This window comes from Salminus brasiliensis, chromosome 4 (assembly GCF_030463535.1).
Source record: "Salminus brasiliensis chromosome 4, fSalBra1.hap2, whole genome shotgun sequence".
NCBI lineage: Eukaryota > Metazoa > Chordata > Actinopteri > Characiformes > Bryconidae > Salminus > Salminus brasiliensis.
In genome coordinates, this window is record NC_132881.1 from 24,127,111 (window position 1) to 24,137,370 (window position 10,260).

The 10,260-nt window shown below is 40.7% G+C and overlaps 1 protein-coding gene across 1 annotated transcript; it reads right to left on the bottom strand.

The window, feature by feature from the left end:
* Nucleotides 1–7,007: 7,007 nt before the first annotated feature.
* Nucleotides 7,008–10,177, bottom strand: prph2b (peripherin 2b (retinal degeneration, slow)). Its single transcript, XM_072676853.1, has 3 exons — nucleotides 9,597–10,177; nucleotides 8,134–8,380; nucleotides 7,008–7,211 (listed from the first exon to the last, which is right to left on the bottom strand). Exons 1-3 carry the CDS (start codon nucleotides 10,175–10,177, stop codon nucleotides 7,008–7,010), a joined length of 1,032 nt encoding a protein of 343 aa, XP_072532954.1.
* Between the last annotated feature and the right edge of the window lie 83 nt (nucleotides 10,178–10,260).

A 10,260-nucleotide genomic window follows, 5' to 3' on the forward strand; every position in this document is an offset into this window, starting at 1 on the left:
CATGCTATTAAATTATTTTTAAGCTAGCCAACTTTAATTGATTCATTGAACAGTTGCTTTAATATGAAATACTGCTGGTGTTCTTTTTGAAGCAAGCACAATGTTAATCAGTGACCTTTGGGTCTCAATAGTAGCCATAATAATGGAATGGCGCCATCTTCAGGCTGCACGGGCCGCATCCTCCTTCTCCCCCTCCCCGGTTCCTGGTCACTGCAATATCTCTGCTAAGGGCACCCAGCTACAGAATGCTCTGTGAAGTGAATTCAGACTTTTGTGTGGAAATCTGGGCCCACACAAAACATGTGTCTGTCCTGAGAGAGAATGCTTGCACTGTCTGGGTTTGTGTGCACGTGCACATGGAGAGATTGTTTTTAACGTATGTGCGTGCGTGTGTGTGGCTGGTGTGTATCCAGTGTGATGGATTTCTATGGTTGTCTGTTTACGTGAATTTGATATTTTTGCAACACCTGTGTCAGTTTTTCACCCTTCTTTTGTAATGTGTTATTTATGTATATCTTTATGTGTAACTTAAGGGGGGTGAAACAGTTCCTTGCGGCTTATCTCCGTTTCGGACAAATCTTAAGGAATTTTGCTTTTGTGCTGAGGAAGCTCATTATACACACATTGACTTTCCTGAAGTTTTTGTAGTATTTTTTTTTCCCCCTCCCTTTCCCCAAATTTGGCAGTTTCAAGTGTTGTTTTGATAAATCATATCCTAACAAATCCTCCAGACATATTCATAATACACAGACAGACTAATGGACGAGCTACAGATTAGCCCTGCGAGGGACACTCCACCACGTCTCAACATCATGTTGAAAGCTGCTAATATCTGCATATGTGAAGTGCATGTGTTTCGCTGTGTTTGAAGTAAAAAGAAAATGGAAAAAAATAAGTAAGAATTTGTTAAATGTTAATCATGTTTTGTTTTTTTTGGATCATGTCTCAATGCTAAATTTTGCATATTTTAACTGTATATTGTTTATCTTAAGAGCCCCAGTTAGAGTTGACAAAACAGGGACTTTGAGTTTACTGTAAGTTGTACATCCTGATTTACAAAAGTTTCAGAAGCATCCCTGTTTTGTTTGTATTTTTTGGTTTGTTTTTTATTAAGCAAAAATAAACAAACAAACAAAAAAATCCTGAACTCTTGCAGGATGACACTCGACATGATGTTGAAGTGGTGGATTAGAGGATGGTCATCATGTGGGATGTGTGCGTGCACATGCATGCACTCTCTCTCACACACACTTAAAGTCTCTTCAGGGTTCTCTGGGTTTCCAGGCCTCTCACAGTAAGCATGTTTTCTGGCAAACTTCTGGTGTTGCAGTTACAGCTGGTATAAAAGCATCAGACGTACTTGTTAATATGTGAATTACTGTATAAATGGGTACCTTGTATTATATTGTAAAACAAAAATTAAATAAATAAGGTTAAAAAAAAAAAAAGAAGCTTTGAGACTGTTGATTTAACAATCAGACAAGAAGTGCACCTCATATGATCGAGTGACTGTGTGCTTCCACAGGTACTTATCCACGCAGGTAATTGAGTGGGCTTAAAAGCTTGGCCAGGTGGGCGCGTGGGTTGTGTGAGTAGTATAATTGTGTAGATAAGTGTGTGACCCCATTAATTATAACCAATTTTGCTGTCTACAGCTCTTCTCCAGTGTGGCCCAGTTCTGTCAGATCCTTTTGGTCATCCAGGAACACAGCCACAAAGAGGATTACAGGGCCAGAGAGTGAAACTCCAGTCAGGTTGTATGAAAGTTAGTGGCATAGTATTGAAGAAGTTTTGAAGGAGTAGGTTGTCCAAAAGAGTAGTTGGCGTTTAATACATCTGTTGCCGCTCTGTTCTGTACCTACGTTCATACTTGCCATATAGGCACACTAGGGTCAGTAATGGTAAAAATATTATATGATATTTAAAGACATTTTACACGATATTTTTCACAATACGTGTAAATCACAGACTAAAAACATCCGTAGTGACAGCTTCTTATAAATAAATACAGATACCGTACTGAATAGAGTGATTTTTATGCAACGTCTGCTGCACGTCCTCTAATTAAACCAGTCTAATCACACTGTTTGTAATGAAACCTGCATCTGATCAGTGTTTATTAAGTACTAACAGTATCCTACATATGCTTAGAAAAGCGTGCTGTTCTCATGATAAAAAGTATCACACTACGATACAATATTGTCCTATTGCCCACCTCTAATTACTCTATTTATTAAAAACACTTGTTCAAGACATTTTAATGTATTTGAAGGACCATTTAAGCATTCAAAATGTTCTTTGAGTTGTCATGATTCATTACAGAACCCTTGATGAGCCCCTTTTTTTTTTTTTTTTTTTTAAATAAGAGTGTAGATTTGTATTTACAGACTATAGCCCAGTCATTGTTATGTAGCTGTTATACTCTGCCCTATCTATGGAAAGGGACAACCATTAGATCATTGCTAACCCTGTGTTCTTCGGATGTTAGTATTATCTGACAAACCTCAGCACCAGATAAAGCCAACAGCATGCTGTTACTCGTTCAATCGGATTCTTAAGTGGCAATGGGTCTCATTCACCAGATGTTCTTATGAAGAAACCTCCTTTCAATCCCAGTAATTGTGTAGTTTTCACAAAGATTCTGACATTGACCAATGTTTCCTTTCTTGGGATTTGTTCAGTTTACGACCTAGACAATTCGTTAGGACGTTTCTCAAGTTTTCTCAAGTTTTCATCTAATTTTAAGGAAGTTGTTCAAGCAGATATTGAGTGAATGAGGTATTTTATTATTATTTATTATTATTATTATCATTATTGATGGGTATGGGCTTTCAGTGCTTAAGTAGTAGTTCAGTCTAGAGTTCGAGCGTGCTCTCCATGAATCTTTTTCTCGGACAGCCAGACTGCTAAAGGAAACCAAAGAAGACTCGCTGCTGAGCAAGGGCTGAGAAGCTGTTGGCCCAAAGCCATGGGGAGTACACAGTGTGATTTGGAGTCAGGGCTAATTATAAGCCAAACTCTTATGTTAGTAGTTGGTGACTTGCCGTGTAATAATGCTTGACTTATGTACAGTTGACTATATGATAATAGTATCCAGTGTTCCAAGAAAGTAAGGAGACCTGCGCACCCCTTTTTTGGGGAGAAAGCGTGAAGGAATGTAGGCCGGGTTGTGCGTTTCCTGTACGTGAGATGGCAGAGAGCCCAAGGCTCTCAATATTTTACCCCTTTAGGTAAAAGATGGTCTTGGCAAAATGTTCTATACAGAACCATGACAACTCAAAGAACTCAAAGTCTTTTGCTTAATTAAAAAAAAACTCTGTTTATAAGGCGGCTCTCACATCAGTGGAAAACCTTTTTATATATGGTGACCTAGAGCAACAAACAGGGTTCCAGTATACCCTCGTTCAGAACTATGTAATGCTGTGCAAGGGAATTGGTGTATAAGGTAGAATAGAACTTTATTTTTCTCCTAAGATGTGCGACCTGTGCTTTAGCAGTGCAAGATTTCACAGATCCAGGTATGTTAACTAACTAAGAGCTAACTGAGCAACAGTGAACAGAACAGCCCAGAGTCTACCTGGCCTTCCTGAGCACTCAGATTTGTGTTGCACCGTAGGGGGTTCCTGCATGGGTCTAGCCCAAGCTGCTTTTGCCCTGTACCTGCGTCACAGGCACCTGTCCCAGAACTTCACCTGATGGAGGCTAAGCTCCTCGTCAAAGCTGCTTAGCTGCACTTATCCCCTCAGCCACTCTTCACGGACTTTGGAACTGAGAAAAATTTCAGATGACAGATATCCTCTTCCCGGCCTTCTCTCACACACACACACACACACACACACACACACACACACACACACACACACACACCAATCTCTTTTACCTGCCCTGGGCTCATCTCTTCTATTGCATAACCTCTCTAAAGACCATGTTTACTAGAATGTCATCTAGATGTGTTGATCTTCATTCGGTCTTGCCTTAGTCAAGATCACCGATTCAGAACAGTGTGACAGCTTCATATATTTTTGGGTATCTTTGGGTATCATTTGAGATTTGCGGTAATACACCTATTTGAAGCCTTGACGTATGCCTGTGTGTTAGACAAAAATTCTCCTTCTCAAGAAGCACATAGGGGTGTAAATTTAGTAAAGTGAATCCGGTTGAGGGCAACTGCGAATACATGAGCAGGGCCAAGTCCTCCCCTAGGGAAACCCAGACACTCTTCTTTATCCTCGGAGCTGAAGCTTGCCACCCGCTGGGTGTCCTGACATCTTTCCTCAGGCTGTATCTTTACCCTCATTAGACAGACCAGCAGTATTATTGTGCCCGTTCTGTTTCTGCATGACCACTCAGCACTTTGAAGCTTCGAAGATCAGAAGCTGCATATGACATTTTTGTAACACCCTACTTTAGCATTTGTAAAACAGCAAGATTCCTCAATGAATCGTTCATGACAGCCAACATTAAATCTATGTAAACATTTATAAAGGCTTTTTTCAACAAATGTTAGTTGTCTTAATGCTTTCTGAGATGAAGTGCCTCACAAATGAGCAAAAGTCACCTTATTGACAACTACTGCATGTGGGATTAAGCCTTTATAGATTAGTTTATATACATTGCCATGCTCTGGGTACCCCTGGTCCTAATTTCTGTTACTTTTAAATATAAAAGTGAGAAGGCAGAAACTTGAAGAGAATTGATTTCTTTAACTGTAATAGGAAAAGTGAAGGGGGTTTTCTTGTATGCGTTCCTCTTTTTGAGATTTTTATGGGACTGTTCGGGTGGTTAAACCATTTAACTTGACCCTCTCAAAGTAGTCCATTGTTGATTAAAAAAAATAAGAAGAAGAAGAATGAAGAATGAAAAGATGAAGACTGCATCTAGAACAGGATATGATGGTTGCTTACAGAATTCCTGGGATTTCTAGCTGCGTCCCTTCTTCACTCTAACCAGTGAGGTGTGCCATGTGTCACTGGCTGCAAAACAAGACCAAAGCATCGCTCCACCCTTGTGCTTAACAGTAGGAAAGGTGTTATTATGTAGTTCTGCAAAGGTGTTTTTTTTTAGGGAGTAATAATCTGAAGGTCTATGAAGATTAGTGGGACAGTATACCACTCCATACTCTGCTAAATCTTCCTAAATGGCTTTTTCATTCAGATGCTTAACTTTGCCTTCAAAAAGTTTTCCTCCACCATTCCTGTTAACTGCCATTACTTATTACATTACAAATAAAAAAAATGCAGTTACATGAACATGCTTGGCTGACAGCCTTTTCCTCCTTTGTGGGCATCAATTATTTAGATTTGTCATTTTAAACAGTCTCAGGGAGCTACTTGGAGAATCTCATGGCTGCTGATTGAGACAATGTTGGGACGAGGTTTAAGGAGTATTTACAAAGCTTTGACATTTGCCTCAGCCAGCCTTGTTTTAAGGATGATTGTAAACAAACAAGCCATGGACCTAACAAGTTCACTAGTGGTAAAAGTTATTAAAGAGCTCAGAGGTCTTTGGGTGCCCAAACGTTTGCATGGTGCTACTTTGCCTCTTTAAAATGATTAAAAACTGAAATAATACACTAGTCTTGCTTCCAATGTGAAAAATAATGTTTTGCCTGTATTCCTTTTTGAGATCAGTTCATTTCCAACTCACTTAACCTTTCCTAGTAACAGATATTTAGCCAGGGTTGCCAGTTTTAACAGAAGTTTTGCATGCCACTGTAAGTTTAGGCCAGGTTTGAGAGGTGTAATGTAGTCAAACATGTAAATATTGGCAATTCAAAAAGCATGAAGAGTAATGGAAGAACAAACCCAGTACATTGAGCTTCTATTTAAACGTCTTTATCACACACACACTGAAGTGTCTACATGTTCATCCCAACCCACAACAGTAATACTCTGAGGTCAAAAGTTCAGGTGTACAGAAAGAAGTTCCGGGCAAAATTACAAAGGTAAGCCACACAAAAGAAAACATACACCACGGGTAAAGTTTCCTGATGTTAGAATGGTATAAAACCTGACTGACAGCTAAGTTCTCAAACAGGCTGGTACTCTTTACAACAACAACAACTTACTCTTTCCCACTGTCCCACGTTCTTGAGCAGAAACTCTGCACGCATGCCTCTGAGACTGTTAAGAGGAGCTCTACCGCCTCTTCCACACCTTAAGCAGATATTTAACCCGAGAGGTTCACACATCGGTGGAGCTCAACCATGCTGCGTTTTGATCTGATGCAGCCTGCCGACCACTTAACCTTACAGTTCTTTCCTGTTCTTCAGTTCTTCCTAGGCCTGGCTGACTGTACTGGACAATGCAGGAGGTGTTCGCATTGGAACAGCAAACTAGCGGAGTGCGGCTCCCTCTTTCCAGGAGCCTGGACACCAATCAGAGGCCATGTTATTCTCAGCTGCCTTTTGAAAGCTGCCATATGAGTGTCATCACTTAATTAGTAGGTTGAGTATGTCTGAATGTCCTGTGGTTTTAGGAAATTCTCACAGGAGATCTAAACGAATGTGTGAGGCTGTCGGGTTAAACATCCGCTCAACCAGAAATGTAAGCGTGGATGTGAAGGTCAGTCTTGCTCTCACTGTGCAAGTGACCTTACTGGACCATGTGGCCTGGTTGGTTTGAAGCTTGGTTGGGGGCAGGAGGTAGGACTGTTTAAAAGGTATTCTAAGTTCACACTGAATTTTAAGACAACAATTGTTAGATCTCTTTAAAAATAAACTCTCGTTATAATTTATATAGACTTTATATTTACATATTTGTGTGGACATGCACATGAACAAATTTGTGCCGTCAATTGGTGCTCAACCCTTTTAAGGGTTCTTCAAGGGATGCATCTATTTACTTTGTTGTTCACGTTTGTGGTAGTACAGTATGTGTGCAGGAGATCGTATGAATTTGTGCATGTGTTTCCCACAGAGAGAATAACCTTTTATTTTCTCTCTTTATTAAGCTTTTCCTCTCCTTCTGGCAGGAGTGGCCTCAGTCCCAGCTAAGGGTGTGACCCTCTCAGCTTGTGGCGGCAGCCTCTGCCCCCTCCCCCTCCACCTGGTTGCCTTTGCCGAAATTCTTGATCTTCTCCATGATGCCAGACATGGTCTCCTTCACGCTCTTTTCCAGCAGCCAACCCTCACTCTCACTTTCCGGATTCTCTGGGTTTGTCAGGGTCTCCAAAGAGGTTGTAAGGTACTTCAGTCCCACCATATCTGCTGCCTGTTTAGCAACAAAGATAGTGATTTGGTAAATATCTGCAGCTTATTCATAAAATTCTTTTAAAAAAATGGCAAGAAAACCTGAAGCTTATGAAAGAGAAATACTATCTAAGTGAAAATCACGCCAGCCCTAGTTCTCCAAAGAGTTTGCCAAATGAATGTAGTTGTAAACCAACATATTTACATGCCCTTAAAATCAATCTACTCTGCCACCTACTGAGATCCTAATTCCAGGAAGTGTGCCCATGGCTCTGGTGGAGCTTAAAGCTTCTGAGATGCTCTTACCCTCACACTTGGTGTCACATTGACACTTATGCAACCACTACAGTGAATCTGTGGAACATCTCTTTAGGTTATGTGGACCTCAATGATGCATTTCAAGGCTCAGCCATTAGAAATAAGTTTTCCTTGAGGAATTTTGGTCATTCAAGGCCTAACGTGTCCTCTAACATATGTGGTTTTAGTCAAAATAATTCAGGCCAATCTCCATGTTGAGTTGATAATGTAGTTTAATAGAATTTTAAAAGGCTTATTGTAATTAGTATGTGGTCCATATCATGCATTCTTTTTTTTTTTTACTCTTTCCTGACATATTCAGAGGATTGGGGATAAAATTTCTAGTAGAAGCATTTGGTGTAGATGAATGAGAAGACCCATGATTAGCCTTTTGACGAGTCACTATGCTGTTTTTTTTTTTTTTCATTTAGTTCCGTCAGCTGTGGAAAGTTAGGCTTGTGTGTAGGCTTGAGCCAGATCTACTGTTCCATCTTAACTGACTAGGTTTTCTTTTGTTTTTTTCTATTTTTTTTTTCTACAAATTGGGATTTTAAATCAGACCATGTTGTCTTTGAAAGTATTTGAACATTGCAGAAAGGCTCTATTCCTCAATGCTAACTAGCCCTGGGTTTATTTTCCTCACTCACCTCCAAAACCATGACTAGCAGCACAAGAGCTCCAATGCTGTTCATCATCCCCCCATAGTAGGACACCAGGGCCTCACGACAGCCTCTTGTCCAGATGTTCAGTTCTTCAGTGTGGTGATCGTAGTCGTAATGAGCGGAGTTGTTGGTCAGGTGATGCTGAATGCAGGGCCGTGGGGAACCAGGGTTGCAGCAGCTGAAGGGGACGCTGTCCATCAGGAACTTGCCTTCCACGTTGCTTGTGACACGACTGTGAAGATAAGAACCAGATTGGATCTAAGCTGTGCCATTTATTTGATCAGTTTATATATATATATATATATAACTTTTTGCATTTTCACTTTTTAGTATTTCAGAAGCTTTCAGACCACGTCTCGTATTTTTGTTTGAGATGGAAATTCTAGCAGCTTCTCGAATCTCATAGGACAGCAAGAGTTAAGCTAGTACAATAGCTTACCACACTCCTGGAATTAGTTTGAAATGATGGATTAAATGAATCCTAGTTCCTTACAGAAACCGGCGAGTGAATAGTCAGCAAGACTGAGCTAAATGCAAGTAATCAATTCAAGCTGTGTTTTATTATTGTGGTGGACCGCAAGCTTCAAGGACGTGGGTATGAGATCCTGGCAGATTATCTTCTTATGCAGACTTGGGTTGTAAACCTGATCCTGCTTGCGTTTCCTCTACGCAAGAACTCTACTGACCAGTTATCTATTTAGTAACCCAGCTTAACCCCTTAGACCCTGTATGGTAAGCCCCACTTCGTCACACTCATAACTACGTTACGGTCATAATTAACATCAGGCCCCAAAATAAACCCTGTGGGACTGCACAAGACATGCTAATCCAAATGGACTAATAACTGAATCATATAACTAGGATTCAAAAAGGTATCTGACTTCGTAGTTTGGCTTTTTTGTACCTTGTTATAATAATTTTATTATATAGCTTTTATACTACACTTTGTAGTCATAATTTTGAATACTTGCGTTTTATGAAGATTCTGTATTTTGGGGAGCAGAGTGGTAGTCATCAAATTGTTATCTTCTGTGTGGCTTTTGTGAAAACAAGCAAGCAGAGCTTTGTTGCTTTGAACAAGCAGAACAGATGATGGTCTTGCACTCTGCAAAAGTAGTTCCATATTTTGGCATGTGCAATTGTGTGTTTGTAGGTGCCATATTTACTACACTGCCTGGTCTACTGCCTCTACAATCTCAAGGAAACATCGCAAAACCCTCCCTCCTGCCAACAAAAAGTCACTACCATGCCCAAAGAGCTAGCAGATGTTCCTAAGACAAGTGGCGTTTTCAAGAGATTTACACAGCTTAGACTCAACTGGTAAAGACTTAAACACACCACAAAATACCCACTAACGTCCACTTAATTTTGCCATTGCTTTGGGCATCCTTAATGCAGGTTTGGAACTGATGTATTAAACTGGAATACAACAACAGCATAGCACTCACTCTTTTATTTCATCATTGCTGAAATCCAGGTAGCGGTTGCTAATCCACTGGATTTCAAACCAGTCCCTGAAGTTGTTGTTGCCACAGCAGCGGAACTCGATCTGGGTCATGTCCAGGGTCCTCTTCATGAAGCATCTTCCTGGCGTATCTGTGTCCTTGTAGTACTTCATCCCATTCTTCAGACCTTCCGCCAAGGCGAAGTGTAGAGAAACCTGAACCAGAAAGCATAGCAGAGCCATGATGAAGAGGATGATGCAGAAGGCGATGCATCCATACAGGTAGTTCTTCACCATGGGTTTCCACTTTGCAAACTTGGCTGTGTCAAGTGAGTCATGGCACACCTTGCCACCAAAGGCATTGATGCCGCAAGCGGTTAGGCCAACCAGAATAAGCAGGTTGGGCACAAAATGACTCTCATTGTTGTCCATCATCTCACTCCTCTTGCGAAGCTCGATCTTGAAGAAAAGCCCCATGCTAAATATGAGGATTCCACCCATGACGGAGAGCCAGTACAGAATCCACAGTCCCTGGGCAAGCTTGACTCGCTTGGCCAAGTCAAATTTGACCAGCCACAAAGCCATGTTTTCTTCTTCTAATTATCTGCCAAATACTCAGTGTCCACAGGTTACTTTTCTTGGTGGTTTCTTAATGGTCCTGTTCTCAG

Excerpts from the sequence above, each read along its gene's own strand:
- prph2b (XM_072676853.1), bottom strand. The coding sequence starts at position 10,177 with ATGGCTTTGTGGCTGGTCAAATTTGACTTGGCCAAGCGAGTCAAGCTT. Across the intron at positions 8,381-9,596 it reads AGCAATGATGAAATAAAAGA|TCGTGTCACAAGCAACGTGG; the intron begins GTGAGTGCTATG and ends TTATCTTCACAG. Across the intron at positions 7,212-8,133 it reads TGCTAGTCATGGTTTTGGAG|GCAGCAGATATGGTGGGACT; the intron begins GTGAGTGAGGAA and ends GTTGCTAAACAG.